The 20,355-nt window shown below is 34.9% G+C and overlaps 1 protein-coding gene across 1 annotated transcript; it reads left to right on the forward strand.

The window, feature by feature from the left end:
* The first annotated feature begins 15,086 nt into the window (after window positions 1–15,086).
* LOC133334088 (vitellogenin-1-like) lies at window positions 15,087–18,779 on the forward strand. Its single transcript, XM_061542387.1, has 3 exons — window positions 15,087–15,312; window positions 17,776–18,035; window positions 18,096–18,779. Exons 2-3 carry the CDS (start codon window positions 17,835–17,837, stop codon window positions 18,777–18,779), a joined length of 885 nt encoding a protein of 294 aa, XP_061398371.1. The 5' UTR covers window positions 15,087–15,312; window positions 17,776–17,834.
* The last annotated feature ends 1,576 nt before the right edge of the window (window positions 18,780–20,355 follow it).

Raw genomic sequence — 20,355 nt, forward strand, 5'->3', positions numbered from 1 at the left:
TATCGTGAAATATTGCCCAGGCACGGAATTTAGATCCGCAGAAAGTTAGTGTTCCGTGATAGTTGTTAGAGATAAATGCCACAAAAGGGCGGTCACTCGCGCAACTTCTGATATACATGAGTTGAGAATGTAATTGCCAATAATGAAAAAATTCTCCGAATAGAACTTCCTGCGAATATTTTGAACTTTTAATATTGTTTACAGAAATAAGTAATATCAAACATTAGCGTAATGTCGTTTTTTTTTACAAAATTAACGTTAATTATTTTTTCTGAGTGTAACATTTTATGCAATTAGTGCAGATACAAATCATCAATGCATTCATTTATTAATTTGCTATAAAAAAGTACATTTACTGGTGGGGAATTAAGTGATTTGCTTAAAAATTTAACACCACAAAATTAAACGGTTGCTGGTGAGTAGCTATTATTTTTGTGTGGTTAGGCGAAAAAAATGTGTGTCCAATATGTGTCCAATATGCGGGGCGTAATATAATATATTAAATTTAAATAAACAACTTATTTTAACATTCCATATACGGGGGGTTTTTTTATTAAACGTGTATTTTTTTTATCAAATATGGTTCCTCTCTGAATTTACACAGTTGCTCTGCACAGACCACAATATTTTTTTTGTTCGTATTTATTTATAAATCGATTGTTTTTTTCTACTAACATCAATAACTACATATTGAATGCTGAAACATTCATTGTGTAAAAAGGCAAGACAAGAGAGAGAGAGGAAGAACGACAGAGAGTCTGATTTATTAATGATGAGACTTGTTGACATCATGCTTGCTAACGGAAAACAAAAATACTGAGAATGTCATAGAACACTTAGTTCCAATTAGAATTTCAATTCGAAAACACTCCCACAAGTGCAGAATTTTTACAACGTGCTTGCGATCATTTCGGTACTTTTACAATGGAATTCAAAATTTCTCTATTTATGAGTGTACTGCTTGTTTGCGGAACACAGGAAGTATGCAGTCGGCTGGTTGTCAATCGAAGTCATGTTGCGGACTCATTTCGATCGCTCGTCAGTGGTGTTGGAAGTGAACTGGCAAAAGGTTTCCCCAGACCCAAAGAGCTGCTACGTCAATCGAAACAGTTGTTTATTGGTTTGCCCGAGCGCGCTGTATTCGGAACTATACATCAGTTGTGTAAGTATTATTTAGCGTCTACTTAAGAAAAATAAATAGGTGAATCTGCTTCGCCGGGGTTTTCACACCTGCCGTCACATATGTTAACCCCCATGATGTTATCATATGGTTAACACCAACAAGAAGGCAAAAATATGGGACGTATAAAATACCGAAAACATCAAAACGTTGATCGGCTTTGTGAATTCTATAAAATAAAATAAATAAATAGGGTCTAGAAATGATATACTATATTTTACGGGACCATCGAAAACTATAACGTATCAATCGTGTTTATTATAAACTAAAAATCAGAAATATGAAATTACATTTCATTCGGATGGAAAATCTGGCGAAGTCTTGAAAAATAGTGAACATTTCGTTGAGTTAGTGCCGCATATTTCCATATTCCTCGCCCGGAAAAATCAACTATATTCAGCCTCTCGCAAATGTCATAAATTTTCGGTCCTGACGCCATGCTCGTACAATCATACAATTACGTTACGATCTTTATGGCATCCAGTGGTCGTGGAATTTCAGAAAGGTAGAGATTAAACAGTTCCGGAGATATTACCAGAAATGCTTTTAATATGTCCAGCGCCACCATAATTGTCCCATTAGAAGGCCTGTTGTTGTTGAGTTTTTCCGTTATATGCGTGGAAATTGCGTGCAAAGCTGTTGTTGTGCTGTGCTGCTTTCGGAATGAAGTCGGGTGGTCTATTGATGGATATGATCTGAAATGACGGGTTGCCAAGCCACGTCATTCGTCAGACCTAGAGACACGATGGTAATGTCTGATGAGTTTGGCAGTCTCTCCTTATCCTGTTGGGTTAGCCCTCAATCAACGTACAAAACGTTGAGATATGTATTTGCTCGGCCAGCGCAATGGCCCTCTTGGGCATAATTCATGATGTGCATTGAAACCTCTTGCATCAGACGGTTATTGCCTTCCAAAAGATGACTAATGTACCACACTTGACCGCTACCCCCATACTTTCCATGTATAGAGTCTAGCTCAAGCGAGACAGGTCTGTACTGGACAGAAGTCAGATTTTGATCAGCTTCGTTTTCTGTAACGCCGTGACCATAATACATCTGCGACTCATAAAATGCACGATCTCGTTGAATTTCCCCTGAAGCCCATCGCAGTTGAATTGGAGAAATGGGACATTATCAGGAGCTGTGATAGCACCCAAAACCCCAGACTGCTAATTACAGCGGCTAAAACCTTCAAAATATAGAAAATATGGGAGGGACTACCGATATATCACATTTCTAAAGTCAAAATAGGAAATGTTTTACATCTCAAGAATGGAATGCTGAATTACCTTACTTCACTCTATCCACGAGATAGTTATTCAGCCTCTCGCAAATGTCATAAAATTTCGGTCCTGATGCCATGACAACCATAATTGACCTCTTAGAAGGCCTGTTCTTGTTGAGTCTTTCCGTTATATACGTGGAAGGGATGGCGTGCAAAGCTGTTGTTTTGCTGTGCTGCTTCCGGAATGAAGTCGGGTGTTCTGTTAGTAGTAGGAAGTGATCTGAATCCCAATGAAATGACGGGTTGCCAAGCCACGTCGTTCGTCAGACCTGGAGACACGATGGTAATGTCTGGTGAGTTTGGCTAATGTACCACACTTGACCGCTACCCCCCAACCATTCCATGTATGGTTGACTAGAGTCTAGCTCAAGCGAGAAAGCTCTGTACTGAACAGAATGGTGCAATAGGAATGCTAAGGCTTTACCTTTAAGTCCTTCCTCATGACGATGTATCCATTACAACTTTAAAGACTGCAGGTTTTGCTCAGCTCCGTTTCATGAATCGCCGCGACCATAATACATATGGGACTCATAAAATCCACGATATCATCCTTTAGTTGGAAAATTTCGCTAAGACCTTCAAAATACAGGAAAAGGAGCTGTATAGTTAGTGAGGGACTACACATTGTCACTAGATCAATATTAGCAGCATCAGCAGCATGTATGAAATTTCAAGGCGATAAACCCACATAGATTTCGATTCTGTTCAAGAATATAAATACTTGATGGGATCTCCATGGTATTGTTCGAAGTGCATGCGTTCAGACAATTTTTGAGTCAATTAAGGATGTGTTCGTCTATCTGACTGTTGCAGACGATACTTCTCGAACGGGCAATCATTAAATTCAAATTATACATCACATAATATTTTTTATACAAGAAGTGTAGAGGGTGCAGGTTTAAAGCACCCTCTACACTTCTTCTGGTACCTGATCATCAAACTGCTCAAAAATTGCCGATAAAAATGAATGTAGATCGTAATATTTAATTTGTCCTCAATCCAGTCCCTAGATTAAGGACTTTCTTGAGGTAGCTCCATTAAAAAAGTTATACCCAACTGAACTATGCCGCAATAAGAAGGAATGTGGAGGTCCCCTTAAGAAAATATGCGCAATGAGTGGAATTTAAAGTACACCAAATTGGGTGTTTAATTTAATGCAAATACTTTTTCTTACAAAAATCGGAAATTATTAACAGAATAAATTTTAATTTAGTTGTAGCATCAGCATATTTCTTCTGTACTATGTGCAGAACAATAAAAAATCTGGTTGGCGGGGTTTTTCAAATAGCTATTCATCATATTATAATGGTGTTATAACCCACGTAAATCAATCAACCAAAAAGTCATATTTTCGGTGTATCAAATTAGCTAAAAAAACTAAATAAATCCAAACCCGTTTAAATGATCTATTTTAGGTTTTAACTAATAAGAAGTATTGTAGTGGGTTTTTAATACTGTTTGACGTATATCGATGTCAAAACATTGTTACGATCATGATGAATAACAATAATAAAAATCATTTGAAAATTCTGCTACGTCAAAATTTTGAGTAGCATGAAATTTATGAACAATTTGGTTCAAAATATCAATGTCTGTCTAAAAATAATATCATAGATTAAATATGAATAATTTTTTCTAGGAATGAAGAATTATTTTTAGTCCCTTTTAAATCTAAATATTAAGTTTGCACAACCTTGAAATATTCGTGGGAAAAATAGTAAATTATAGTCCCTAATAGGTTTTTGATCAGAATAAAATTATATGCCAATGTAGTAACTATTCAATACATAACATTTTTTTGGCGTTGCCTTCTTCTGTCTTCGGTATGTTTTAATATAGCCCCAACACTTTTTAAATACTGTAATGGCGAATTTCCACTTAACATAGTTAACATAGTTTTTACTTCTTTGACAAATGCGGGTCGATACAGTTCATTCTCAAACCTCACGTTTTAGTTTTTATGATGAGAGAAAAATGATTACAACACATGACTAAATCGACTAAATCGTTTTAGAATTCCATATTATGTGGGGTATGAACTGAAAATTTCCTCTACAGAATGTCCCCCCTACTATGGTGGAATACATCTATATGGGATAACCCCAACACACGGAAAAAACCAGCTAACTATTTAAAAATAAAAAAGGTTATAAGGGGACTACCCCTAAAAGGGGGTGAATATTAATAATTTTTGGTACGGAGATTTATTATCATACTAGCAAAATGCCCGCTACTTCGTATGCGGAAAGGGAATAAAAAAATGGAAGTCGTGAATATTGTATAATTTATTGTACTGTAGTTCTGATTTCCACCTCTATTCCTACATATAATATCATGTTTATTACCAATTAGTACTCTTCATACACATAAGCACCATTTTACGAAATCTCCTTTTTATTTTCATTACACAGATTAAAAATAGATCAAAATTCCCATTCTAAATTTAGGTATAGGTTACACATTTAGTTCCATTTAACACTTTTCGAAGTACACATTTTCAAGACTACCTCCATACCACAACCACTAAATTTAGTACCAAAAATCATTTGGTACTTCTTTCTAACTCTCCAGCAGTGGCCCACATTCCAAATTCTAGGTTTCCGGATCTCTCCGTTACACAAATCCAAATTTAGTTCCTTTTCTATTCCATCTACTGTTCGTACACATTTGTCTCCTTAGCTCGATACTACACTTCAAGAGTAATCTATTTTGCAAATCTCAGGATTCAACCAAATCCAAATTGTTCCGAATTTAGTACCATTTAGTAATTTTCATACTCATAAGTAATAATTTCTAAAACTACATCAATCCTACACTCTAATAATAATCTTAATTCCACCAAAGTCCAAATTGTACAAAATTTAGTACTTTTCGTACTCATAAGTACAAATTTCCAAAGTGCCTCACTCAAATAGTAATCGTAAGTCCACATTTTTTATTGAAAACCAAATTGTATCATTCTGTACTTTTCTTACTCATACTTACCAAACCTATCTCAATATTCCAAATCTGCTTTCAAATAGTAATTGTAAGTCCAAATTTAAAAATTTCAGCGCTGTCTGTTCACCAAAAAACAGATTTGGTGCCATTCTGTACTTTTCGTATCCATATTCCAAACCTATATCAATCCTACACTCACACAGTAGCCTACGTTTCAACTTTCAGGATTCGAGTTCTATTCATTCACAAAGTACAAATTGTACCAATTTTGTACCCATAAATACAATTTTCCAAAATTACCTCAGTCATGCACTCCAATAATAACCTTAAGTCCACATTTATAGATTCCAGCTCTATTCGTTCACCAACATCCAAATTTTTCCAAATTTAGTACAAGTTATAACTTTTCGTAGACGTTAGCACGAGTTTTTAAAAATTCCTCAATTCCAAATATTCAGTACTTATGAGTTCGAAAATCTGACAGATTTTCCTAAACTTCGCCTGTCATACACTCCAACAGTAATTTTAATTCCAAAACTCTGGAGTCCAGAGCTAGACTCCAGAGTTTTGGAATTATAATTAGATAGAGCTATCCGAATTAAAATTAGATAGAGCTATCCGTTCACACATAATCAAGTTGTACCAACCATAGTACCATTTAGTACACATAAGTACTATATCTCAATTCTGTATTCCAAAATCAGCCATTATTCCAACCATTATTCCTAAACGTGGACCGATATAGCCCATCTTCGAACTTGACCTGCCTGCAGACAAAATCAATTCGTTTAGACGCTAGAGTGATTACAACAGTCGGACATGCTTAGATCGTCATAGAATTTTACGCTGATCAAGAATATATATACTTTATAGGGTCGGAAATGATTATTTTGATGCGTTACAAACGGAAAAGCAAAACTAGTATAGCCTCCATACTATGGTGGAGGGTATATAAAATTGATAGCGGCCTTAAGCGCACCGCATAGATCGGCTATATCTTCATCAAGAAGTTTTGAAATGTTCAGGCGGTATATATGTTTTTTAATTCATAAGTGATCGCAATTTGCTTAAATTCTAAATTATTACTGTGATAATATTTCACTTCACTTTCATTTCAGGTTCTGCCTACATTCATTCAGATCGCATAAATCCACAAATATTACCGGAAATAGAACAAATGTCATTTCAACTGAGAACTCCATGTTGTGCCGAAAGTTTTCCCATCGAAGAAGCTGAGAGGATATTGGAAAGTCCCAATTTTGATTTAAATAAAAAAGTAGTGCTGTTTGTTGGTGGATGGACCTCAACAATAGAATCGAATTCCATTGCCTATTTGGCCAAGGCTTACCATTGTAGAGGTGATTATAATTTTTTAGTAAGTTGAAAACAAGATCCATATGCAATATTCAAAATATTATTGTAAATTTAACTAATTACAGGCCTTGAATGCTTCCTATTTCATTGATACCCTGTACAGTTGGTCTGCGTTTAATACCGAGGAAATGGGTCGTTTTGTGGCAATTGGCCTTGAGAAACTAGTCCAAGAAGTTCCGTTGGAAAATATACATTTAGTTGGTTTCAGTCTGGGTGCTCATATTGTTGGTTCGGCAGGACGTTATTTTCAAGAAATGACTGGCTATCGTTTACCTCGCATTACCGGTTTAGATCCAGCCAATCCCTGCTTTAATGAAGGTGAATATTTGTCGGGACTGCAGAGAGGGGATGCTGATTTCGTTGATGTTATACACACAAATCCGGGGGGTTTGGGTAAGAAGGAGCACATTGGAGATATTGATTTTTATGCTGGTGGTTTCTCGAATGTGAAACCGGGATGCTCCCTCTTTCGTTGTTCACATCAGCGCGCTTGGCGTTATTATGGTGAAAGTGTCTATCCCGGTCATGAAATGGATTTTATGGCAACACGTTGTAATTCATTGCGTAAAGTACAAAATGGTATGTGCGGCAGGCGACCGGTGCCAATGGGCTTCGCTACACCACCAGGGGAAAAGGGTGTTTATGTTGTTCCGGTAAAATCAAAATCACCCTTTGGAGGAAATGCAAATCCCGATGATGATATTATAACAAGTGAATGTGGAATGTGTACAGATAGATGACGGGATGGATTAACGAAAACAGATAGTGTTGTTAATAATGTGTAAATAAATTGTTATGAAAATACGATTAAAATATGTATATAATTGTCATGTAATTAGAACTAGGGTTTTATTTGTATATTCTGCATTACTATGCAGAACAAGGTATCTGATTTTAGGATCAATTTATTATCGCGATTTCGGATAATATTCTGATTAAATAACTTTTGAGTGCGCACCGACTTCAAAACTGCGAACAAATTAAAGTTTTTATTTCTACATTCAAAGCACAGCAGGCTCTTCACTCATATCAGCCAATTATGTTTCGATCGTCTTTAAAAGATGGAGCCTAAAAGTATGCTACACAATTGTGTTATTAACTCCGCATAATTAAGAATAAATTCCGCATTTGGTCATTATAAAAAACTTTGAGAATTGGAAAATGTGAATTTCCTCTTCCAAAACGAATGTCTAAGGAATGTAGTATCTCTCTGGGTTTCCTTTTCATTGCAACTCCGATCATGTAGCTCATCACGAAAGAGAAATTAATAAAAAAACTGTAGCTGTCGATTTTTACAATCCCGCGGATGCATTAAAACTTTCCAACCAAGCTCTCGAAGTTTCTGGCGAGTCACTGTAGATGTGTGTGGCCCAGCGTTGTCCTGGTTTAACACGACACCTCTTCTTTTGGCCAATTCTGGCCGTTTTCCGGTGAATGGTTTAAAAGAGTTTTATGGTCCTGAGCACCATTCACAATTTTAGCCGACTGGCTTGCATTTTCGCCTTTGTCAAAGAAAAACTGTAAAATCTACCGAATTTTCTCTTTGTTCACTTCCATTTTCAACTGAAAAAAAAAATATTTTTATACCCTTCACCACACTGTGGTACAGGCAAAAGGAAACGAGACAGACACCTGGTTTCTTTTGAGAATATGCATAGAATCACTTTCTAAGTCGATTTATGCATGTCCGCCCGTCCGTCTGTCTGTCTGTCCATGTTAAATTGTAAACAAAGTGAAGGTAGCATTTATGATCCGATTTGGATGAAATTTGGCACAGCTCACTCATTTGGCTCAGATTATCTTTCGATTTGCACGAAATTTGGCACAGCGTAATGAATTAGGTCTAGAATGATGTGTGTTAAGTTTCCTGAAAATCGGTTCAGATTTAGATATAGCTCCCATGTATATTTTCGTCCGATTTTAGGTAAATAGTACACCAAAGTCCCTATATATCATTCGATTTGCACGAAATTTGGCATAGCGTACGCCCCTGGTTCCGATATATATTTTCGGCCGATTTAATGTAAATGGTGCACCAAAGTCCCTATATATCATTCGATTTATAGGTCTACAATGATGTGTGTTAAGTTTCCTGATATATTTTCGTCCGTTTTGTTGTAAATGGGGTGCCAAAGCCCCATATAAATTTGGATTTCCACGAAATTTGGTATGGTGTACTGAATTTAGTCCAGGATGATGTGTGTAAAGTTTCCTGAAAATCGGTTCAGATTTAGATATAGCTCCCATATATATTTCCGTCCGATTTAATGTAAATGGTCCCTATTTATCTTTCGATTTGCACGAAAGTTAAATTAAATCTAGTTCAGATTTCAGGTTCAGATTTAGATATAGCTCCCATATATAGTTCCGTCCGATTAAATGCAAATCCTTCGATTTGCACGAATTTTGGCATAGCGTACTGAATTGAGTCTAGAATGGTGTGTCTTAAGTTTCGGGAAAATCGGTTCAGATTTAAATATAGCTCTCATACATATTTTCCTTCGTTTTAAACAAATTAAATCTAGAATAACCTATATTGGATTAATGTGTGCATATGTTGATATATACGCTTTATATTATCGTGTGAGTTCGTGCAAATTTTGCACCAAATAATAGCCGTTTCTCCGATCGAGATAAATTGTGAACAGCACACTATGCTGCAGCATACCAAGTGGTTGATCAAATACGTTCAGATGTACATACAGCTCCCATACACAATTGTGCACGATTTCATACAAATGGTACATCAAAGAACCCAAGTCCGTTCGATTAACGTATGTTTTAGTATTGAGTTTTAAATTAGTTCAAATATCTATGTAGTCCACACATTTAATTCCGTCAAATCTTCAAGATATTGTACATATGAGCATCTCTTGTATTTACCCAAAGTAGTGAAGGGTATCATATAGTCGGCCCCGTCTGACTTTACTGTTTTTTTATTGCAAAGTGTTATCCTTCCAACGATCATAAATCTGAAATTGTTTGATCGATACTTTACGAGAAATCTGTCTGTACCGCCATCTGCCGAAAAAATAGAAGATTTCTTTTTTCCCCAACCTTATATATTCCAACTTCATGCTTGACCTCCCTTAAAATAAAGGCTAAATCGTATATCGAGAAATTGCAAAGTTTGTTACTTTTAAAATTAAAAAAAATTTAACATGTCGAGAAATCCATCATAGGCAACATGATTTCAAATACCAACTGTTTAGTTAATGGGGAGAAATAGAAAAATTTACTTTTACGCCAACTTCTTAGTTAATGGGGAGAAATAGAAAAATTTACTTTTACTCCATATACCATACTTTAATAATTTCTGTGTGAAAAGTACTGGATTATTATATAAAAAATATTCAATTTCTAACAGGAAAATAATTTGTATCCTTTTTTACAACAGCTCTTAATTTATGTTTATATACCAATTTATAGTATCAATCCCACCAAATCCATTTTATTCAATACGGATACATTTAAATGCATTTACAATCTACAAATAGATGATGAAGGCGTTTGGTCACACCCTAGCCCAGCCGTGAATATTAATTATCATTTTATATTTTGCCAAGCTAATTCATATTATTCAAAATCATCATCATCATCATCAGTAAGCGTGGAATGATTCATTCAAAGTCTGGAAATGTTTAAAACTCCCAACTAGGAATACAAATGAGCTATATTTTTAACAGACTCATGCGCCTAATTATTCTTAATGTACATTTTTTTATTTAAATTTACACGAACTGTAATACCCCATCAGTTTGTTCAATTTACGTAATTTTAGATAATCGGTAGTCAGTCAACAGTAGTCGAACGGTCGATCGATCGATGTGATCTGTAATAGCATGTGTATAAAAATTAACATCTCAACTGCAAAGTCAACTTGCGAGAGAACTATTATAGGAAGTGAGAATTAAAAGCACACATTGTCTCTGAGTGAACGCCCTTATATGGTTCGGGCTACAATTGCCGCATTTATGCCGACACTAAATCGGATCAATTAAAATTCATCGATCGTTTATCACAAAAATAATAATAAGATATGGACGTGATAGAAAATGTAAACATTGCTATAAATTTTATTTTGTATTAAAACTAATTATTTATTAAACGAACAGTGGTGTGCCTATTCTCTATTTATGAGAGGGGTACAACATGTGTATCATATGTTTCTATATCCATAACCATTTTCATGTATTTTAATTATTCCCTGGGCAGATTCGAGGGGGTTGTGGTTTCGCCCCTCAACAAGGCGGAGAGTGTGCCTTCTGCATGCTCTCCGATTGGTACAGAACATCGGTGCTGGTGCGCTGGTATTTCCGCCTGTGGCTCAGCCACTGTGAGGTAGGCCAAAAGGCAGGTACTCACATAAAATATCTTAAGTTACTGTCCCCTTAGGACATTAATTTCAAACTTCTTCATAATTGCGAGCTTTTCAATAAATAGGTAATTAACATGTTTGCACATGTTTATGATTGTAAGAAAGCGAGTCAAATATGTCATTATTTTAGGTTATAATTCTATTGCAATAATTGCTAAATAATTTCTACAATTTATTCATGGATTTGTGTTGCAATGACACAGAATAATTTAATGTGTCCAAATTTATTTATTCAAATAAATTTGTATTTTTTTGATTTTAGCGAATACGCAAACAATTTAATACAGTATTTACGGCATATATGACAAAGAGATATGATGTCTCAATAGTATTAGCATGGAGATTTTAATGGAGGAATGTCTTCTTCCCACTCCTTCACCAGAACAGTGTCATGATCTGCAGACCAAAGTCTTCGAGCATGTATTTTGTCATGAGCTCGCCATTATATGAAATCTGACTTATTTACATATGTGATTACTATACCTAAATTTAATCCAATTTTAATTGATCTTAACACACGTCATTTTAGACATAATTCGGTAATCTATAAAAGATTTTGTGTCACCCTTTACATCACACGAACCGGAGCGAATCTAAATCTATTTTAACCAATTTCTAGCAGAGTCATTTAAAAATAAAAATTGATTCGAAGACATATGAATGCAAACCAACTATTTTGGAAAACAAACTCTAATTTGAAATTAAAACGAGTATCTATACTAATAAAAGAGTAAAGTGATTGACTGACTGATTTAACGATTCATCAACGACCAGACGAAATTTTAGGTGAGGGTCACTCTTGGTTCAAAGGTGTCAGATAAGGCTGGGTTTTTGGAAATTCGTACTAGAACGGTACGAAAAGTACCAAATGTGATACCATTTGTATTTGGCGAACCAGTAGAGTTAGAACTCTGAAATTTAGATTAAGGGTCACTGATGGAGTAGATGTAGCAAAGGGCTTTTTTGAAATTCGAACTATAAATATCCGAAAATTACTGAAATGAACTAAATTTGGTATAATATCGTAGCATGTGAATGGATTGAGCTAAAATTAACAATGAGAAGTAGTGTCGATATGAGGAGAGTTTGGAAAGCGTGTACTCATGTGTACGAAAAGTACTATATGGTACTATATTTGGTACAAATTTGATTTGAAGGTACAAATCGAGCTGGAATGCTGAAAATTGAAAGTAACAGTACCGTCGGAGTATAGGATTAGGATATGTACGTAGTTTTAGAAAATTTTTTACTTTGTGTACGAAGAGTACTAAATCGTACTATAATTGGTACAATTTGGATTTTGGTGAACCGATAGAGCTGGAACAATGAAATTTGGAGTTAGGATCATTGAAGGGGTGTAGGATTAGCGTCAGGATTCAGTTTAAAAAATTAATACTTATGGGTACTAAATGGTACTAAATTTGGTACAATTTGAATTTTAACCAATAAAGCTAGAATCATGGAAATTGGAGTCAGGATAACTGTGGAGGTGTAAGATTGAAATATGTAGGAAGTTTTGGAAATTTGTACTAATGTGTACTAAATTTGGTACAATGTGAATTGTGAGTGAACCGATAGTGTTGGAATACTGAAACTTGGATTTAGGATCACTGTGGGAGTTTTGGTTTGGGTTAAGTAGGAAGATTTGGAAATTCGTACTAAATTTGGTACAATTTAAATTGTGGGTCAAACGATAAAGTTGGAATCTTGACTGGGGGATGTAGGATTGGGGTATGTAGGAAGTTTTGGAAATTGGTACAATAATATACTAAATTTGGTAAAATTTGAATTGCGAGTGCACCAATAGAGTTTTGGAAATTCGTACTACTGTGTACTAAATTTGGTACAATTTAAATTGTGGGTGAACCAATGGAGTTGGAATGCTGAAATTTGGATTTAGGATCACTGTGGAAATGTAGAATTGGGTATATAAGAAGTTTTGGAATTGGTACTACTGTGTACAAAATTTGGTACAATTTGAATTGTGGGTGAACCTATGAATTTGGAATCCTGAAACGTGGGTTTAGTATCACTGTCGGTGTGTAGGATTGGGGTATTTAGGAAGTTTTGGATATTCGTACTACTGTGTACTAAATTTGGTACAATTTAAATTGTGGGTGAACCAATATATTTGGAATCGTGAAATCTGAATTTGGAATCATTGTGGGGGTGTAGGATCGGGATATGCATGAAGTTTTGTTGGATGGTTGAACAGGGTACTTATGGAAATAATGTGTGCTAAATGGAAAATTTTGTATTTGGTACTCAAATTTAATTTATGGTCAATATCAATGTGTGAATTGGTTTTTCTGACATATGAAGTTTGCTGTGAAAATAAAGTAATATGTTAATACATGTTTAAATATTTCCTACATTCGCAAACGAAGTTGCGGGCATATTCTAGTTTACAATAAAAAACCTGGCATATAACATTCCTAAGGGAAAATTTTGAATGACATATAGTATCTTTTTAAAATCAAAACGAATATTCTTAAACAGTGTCATTTCAAAATCGAAAAAAAATGTTCGAATACCAATCTGCGTAAAATTAATGTTCGAATATCAAATAGAGTCATTTGGAAATCAAAACAATTATTAAAATACCAATTAGAAGAATTCTAGTTTTGATAGTATTTCGAATACCAAACAGTTTCATTCGAATTACCGAACAGAGTCATGTGTATTAAAAATACATTATATTCTCATTGAAAATTCGAAAAAAAATCAAATTACAAACAGTGTCATTTAAAATTTAATATTTCGAATGTTTCGAGTATCATTTGAATACCAAATACAGTCATTTGCAATTCAAAACTAATATTTCGAATAATAACCAGAGCCATGTGAAAATCTAAATGAGCATTCGATTAAACTATTTTTAATGGAATTATATTATATCTGGCCTATACCAATGACGAAAAAGTATTCAGAGTCAACATTGAAAAGAAATATCCACCGTTTCAGTAGAAATTTGTAGCCGAGTTATCGAAAATTGGGTCTCCTGGCAGATGAAACTGTGCCCGTGTTTGTCATATTAACAAAGTCGAGTTATATTCACAGCACACTGTAACTATAAAAAATACATGAATACCCACACTACACCGTGGTAAAGGGTAATATGTCTTTGTGAATTTGTATGTAATATACCGAAGGTAACAATATATATATATACGAGATACGCCTCTGACAAAGGTTGCCTTATTAGGAATCACAAGCCCAAAAATTCTAATAACATTTATATCAACTAAAAAGAAATATTAGAACAATTAAAACATAAACTAACGAGTTTTAGCAACCTAACCAACACTTAAACTGTTCCGCTTCCATTTTGTCCAGCAATTGAACAATTGGCGCTTCTCAATTTTGTCACACCAAAAAATGAAAATAAAAAAATCTAGATTCATTTTTCCATACCATATTTGATCGATTTTTGTCATTAATAGTCAGAGGTATGTATGTACGTGTTTTTGTGGGTCCCTCCACCCCGGCATAAATATCTAGTCAGTATCTATGGATATATGTACTTGTCCGAACACAAACATATACGTATTTACATATAAATTAATTCAGAGCTTTCTTATTGTTCTATATGTCGTTGTTGTTGTTATTATTATTTTTTGTTTTTGTTTCTTATTAAATTGTGAGATTTTATTTTATAATTCCCACATTGTGGTCAAAGGGGCCGTGTTATTGTTCGTCATATAAAACCAAGTATTGTACACTGAATTTATTTCAGTTGTAGAATATACGACAACGCGAAATCTATCCACTTTCAAGACGATTAACCGGAATTTAGAAATTGTAGATTTATTTGTTTGCCTTATTGTGTTTCCTTGTTCCGCTGTGGTTGGCTATTTATTAAATGGATTTGTGAACCGATCTCAATTAAATTAAAGTGTGAAAATTAAAAATTAATTACAAATAAAATGAAGTTATATACATTGTGTGTGATATTGGGACTTTGTAGTCTTCAATATGTCCATGGCTTGGATTTAAGTTTTAAAAATATTGCCAAATCAACAGCCGATGTAACCACTGGTGTTATCAAGGATGTGGGCAATAAATTACCCACCCCACAGGGTCTGTTTGAGACGAGTAAGCAGTTGGTTGCCGGTTATCCATTTGAATTTGTTTCCTCGGCTGTCAATCAATTGTGTAAGTCGTAAGTCGTGCTAATATAAATTATTAGTGGTAGTAATTGATTAATAATTGGTATTTCCAAGAGTGGTCAGGGTAAATATTACTTTAATAAAGCAATTTTCTATTGTGTAATAATATTTTGAAATTAATTATCGCTAAAAAATGTTGAAAATATCAAAGAATTTAGTATGGAAGAACATATGTTAAATTCCAGTGAAGTTCAAATATGGATCTCCGATTCTATGTAAATGAATGCTTCATTAGTGAAGCTTGCCTATACAATTGACAAGAAATTTAGAACATCCGGCCGAATTAAGCCTAACATGAATTCTGTCGTAAATAAATATGGAATCTATGTCTGCATCTACACAATTTCAACAAAATCAAAATCTCGTGTCAATCGGACAAACATTAAGGGCTTGGTGCATAATATAATTGCAAACTGTATCTAAATCTGAACCAAATCCAAAGAAACTAACCAGGGATTGATTTATATTAAATTGTGTATTTTTGTTTTTAGTGCAGCATTTACTTAATATCGGACCAAAATATATATGGGACCTATATGTAAATCTGAACCGATTTCAAAGTAATTTGACACGCGTAAGGTTATACTAAATTCAGTACATTGTTCAAAATTGTGTGTCAATCGGACAAACTTTGGGTCCTTAGTGCACAATTTACATTAAATCGGACGAAAATATGTATATGAGAGCTATATCTAAATTTGAACCTATTTTCACGAATCTCAGCAGACATAATTCTAGACTCAATTCAGTACGCTATGCCAAATTTCGTGCAAATCGAAAGAAATATAGAGACCTTGGTGCACTATTTTCTTTAAATCGGACGAAACTATATATGGGAGCAGTATCTAATTCTGAAACGATTTTCACGAAACTTAACACACATCATTCTAGACTTAATTCAGTAAGTTATGCCAAATTTCGTGAAAATCTAATGATAAATATTAAAAAAAAATATATTTTAACCCGTAAGGAAAGTAGTAAAGTCGGACTGGGCCGACATATCGTTCTAGACTTAATTCAGTACGCTATGCCAAATTTCGTGCAAATCGAAGTATATATAGAGACTTTGGTACACCATTTACCTTAAATCGGACGAAAATATATATGGGAGCTATATCCAAATCTGAACCGATTTTCAAATTTCGTGCAAATCGAAAGATATATAGGGACTTTGGTACTCCATTTACTTTAAATCGGACGAAAATATATATGGGAGCTATATCCAAATCTGAACCGATTTTCAAATTTCGTGCAAATCGAAAGATATATAGGGACTTTGGTACTCCATTTACTTTAAATCGGACGAAAATATATATGGGAGCTATATCCAAATCTGAACCGATTTTCAGGAAACTTGACACACATCATTCTAGACCTAATTCATTAGGCTGTACCAAATTTCGTGCAAATCGAAAGATATATAGGGACCGTTTAATTTAAATCGGATGAAAATATATATGGGAGCGATATCTAAATCTGAACCGATTTTTCCCAATTCAAATAGGGTTCGTTCTTGGGCTAAATAATGCAAAATTTCATCCAATTCGGATTATAAATGCGACCTGTACTTTGTTTACAATTTAACATCGACAGACAGACAGACGGACGGTCATGCATAAATCGACTTAGAAAGTGATTCTATGCATATTCTCAAAAGGAACCATGTGTCTATCTCGTTTCCTTTTGCCTGTTACAAACATATGCACAAAGACATAATACCCTGTTCCACAGAGTGGTGAAGGGTATAACAATTTTGCGAGTGCTATCGTGATTTCAACAGACAAAAATATTTCGACGTGTTGTAAAATTAATGACAATTTCAATTTGAACTCCATCTTAGTATGGAGTTTATAAAAATTGGGCGGGGTATTTCATAAGATGGACATTAGGACGGGCCAATAAAACCAGCCCCTGGGATGATTATATGGACAATTCTTAGCAACTTTGGTGAAGAAACCATAGGTTTACCTCTCTAATTTTGATGAAAAAATTTGAATCAAAATGAGAGTCTGGGATGTGGGAGACTCGAAAATCGAGATAGACCCATGGTTCCTTCACCAAAGTTGCTTAGATTTGTCCATATAATCATCCCAGGGGCTGGTTTTAATCGAATTTTTCGGCTCCATACAAATTGGCCCGCCCTAATGTCCATATATTGAATAATTTCTAAATATGTATTTCACACAGTTCCCATTCCAAACATTCTAGGCGGAGTGTATTAAAATATGTGATAACGTTTCTCATACGACAAATTTAAGTTAAAGAGCACAAAACCACAAACAATAATACCACTTAATAATATTTTTTAAAAAAATCAAACACAAATACTTAAATATTTTAATGTAAGAAAAAACGGACTAATATATATATATATATATCAATTATAAGTTCTCCATATTGTAGTCTTGCAAACTGAAATATTTATTAACTTACTTTGTGCACATTTCAGGCGCCTCGGCTTTATCATCCAATGCCATTACCCCGAAAGTGACTCCAAACATTGACAAAATGTTTTTCCAGTTGAGAACTGCATGCAATCGCTATAATCACCCACTGCTGAAAGCCAATGAAATGTGGACCAGTCCGGAATTTGATCCCAAAAAGAAGGTGGTCATATTGGCCACGGGTTGGACAACAACCGTCAATGAAACCGACACCATTGATGTGTTCGCCAAGGCCTATGCTTGTCGGGGTGATGTAAATTTCGTGGTAAGTAGAAATGGAATTTATAAATAAAAAAACTATCTTAGTTCATCATCTCAATTCCAGGCCATTGATGCTGGTTCTTTTGTGGACACCCTTTACACCTGGTCGGCATTTAACACCGAAGAATTGGGAATGCATATTGCCAAGGGCCTGGAGCAATTGGAGAAAATTGTCCCATTGGAAAATATACACTTGATCGGTCATAGTTTGGGTGCTCATATTATGGGTGCGGCAGCTCGCTACTTCTACGATAGTACCGGAAAACTTATACCACGTGTTACGGGTCTGGATCCTGCCAAGCCATGCTTCAATGAGGGTGAAGCTCTTTCGGGTCTTATGCGTGGTGATGCTAAATTTATTGATGTCATTCACAGCAATTCGGGTGTGTTGGGCAAACGTAATCCCACCGGTGATGTTGATTTCTATCCAGGTGGTTTGGATCCCCTGCCACCGGGTTGTATAAGTGTTACCTGTGCCCATGCCAGGGCATGGGAATACTTTGCCGAAACGATATATCCCGGGAATGAGAACAACTTCATGGGAGCACGTTGTACATCATTGACACGTTTGCGTGAAAATAAATGTCCCAAACAAAATGTACCAATGGGTTATGCAGCACCGACCAACGTTAAGGGCAGCTATTTTATGGAAGTGAAGGGTGAAGCTCCATTTGGCATGGGTGGTGATAAAAAACGTATGCTGGCCAATGAACAATGTGGTGCATGTCCGAATGCAACGAAGTCGTAAACAAAGTTGTAAAATTTTGTTTTTGTTATTTTTTATTATTAACGTATTTTGTTGGAAAAATATTTTAAATTTATTGTTGTTGTTTATGTGTGAAAGTAATAATGTTGTCAGTCAGTTTTGTATTTTGACATATGTATGTATGTAAAGATAGTGAGGAACTTGTTTTGTAAAATAAATGGTGGAATTTTTTGAAACATGCATAATTGTTGACTGTGAGTTTGTGGAAAAATACAAATTATACGCAAGGCGCATATATACATACTACATATGTGCGTATGTGAAAATGTACATACCCGTAACTAGAATTGCATGTAGAACAATGTATTGCTCAATATGAAATTAAGTGAATTTGTAGATATCATAGCTTCTCAATTAAACTTGTAGGGATTTCAATGTAATGGAGAGAATGGCAGTGATTATATTAAGCCCATATATTCTGGAAATTATTTCCAAAAATCGGAAGGGGATGACAATACTCTACACTACATTGGAATATTCTAAAGTTGAACTAAGAATCTTAATGAAACGTATTGCGAGTACATCATTTGATAAACGTCATTCTACGTCGAAAATGTTCTTCATTGTAATATTGGTTTTAGACCACTTGTTGCTGTCTCATATAATTTGGAGTCGATTTACAAATTTGCGCCCATCCGCCTGTCTGCAGCGCACGATACTTCCTCCACACCTATTTGGCTCAGCATGACCTTGGAAATATTCTTTAAAAATCCACGCCTTTTTGGCTCAGCATGACCTTGGAAATATTCTTTAAAAATCCACGCCTTTTTGGCTCAGCATGACCTTGGAAATATTCTTTAAAAATCCACGCCTTTTTGGCTCAGCATGACCTTGGAAATATTCTTTAAAAATCCACACCTTTTTGGCTCAGCATGACCTTGGAAATATTCTTTAAAAATCCACGCCTTTTTGGCTCAGCATGACAATGGAAATATTCTTTCAAAATCCACGCCTTTTTGGCTCAGCATGACCTTGGAAATATTCTTTAAAAATCCACGCCTTTTTGGCTCAGCATGACCTTGGAAATATTCTTTAAAAATCCACGCCTTTTTGGCTCAGCATGACCTTGGAAATATTCTTTAAAAATCCACGCCTTTTTGGCTCAGCATGACCTTGGAAATATTCTTTAAAAATCCACGCCTTTTTGGCTCAGCATGACCATGGAAATATTCTTTAAAAATCCACGCCTTTTTGGCTCATCATGACCTTGGAAATATTCTTTAAAAATCCACGCCTTTTTGGCTCAGCATGACCTTGGAAATATTCTTTAAAAATCCACGCCTTTTTGGCTCAGCATGACCTTGGAAATATTCTTTAAAAATCCACGCCTTTTTGGCTCAGCATGATCTTGGAAATATTCTTTAAAAATCCACGCCTTTTTGGCTCAGCATGACCTTGGAAATATTCTTTAAAAATCCACGCCTTTTTGGCTCAGCATGACCATTGAAATATTCTTTCAAAATCCATGCCTATTTGGCTTAGCATGACAATGGAAATATTCTTTAAAAATCCACGCCTATTTGGCTTAGCATGACAATGGAAATATTCTTTAAAAATC

This window comes from Musca vetustissima, unplaced genomic scaffold (assembly GCF_032173495.1).
Source record: "Musca vetustissima isolate MV318-11 ecotype Yass unplaced genomic scaffold, APGP_CSIRO_Mvet_v1 utg5179, whole genome shotgun sequence".
NCBI classification, from domain to species: domain Eukaryota; kingdom Metazoa; phylum Arthropoda; class Insecta; order Diptera; family Muscidae; genus Musca; species Musca vetustissima.

What these genes read in the sequence shown, in the direction of transcription:
- LOC133334088 (XM_061542387.1), top strand. Translation starts at nt 17,835, where the DNA reads ATGTTTTTCCAGTTGAGAACTGCATGCAATCGCTATAATCACCCACTG. An exon ending in GGGGTGATGTAAATTTCGTG is followed by an intron (nt 18,036 to 18,095) that starts GTAAGTAGAAAT and finishes TCTCAATTCCAG; the next exon opens with GCCATTGATGCTGGTTCTTT.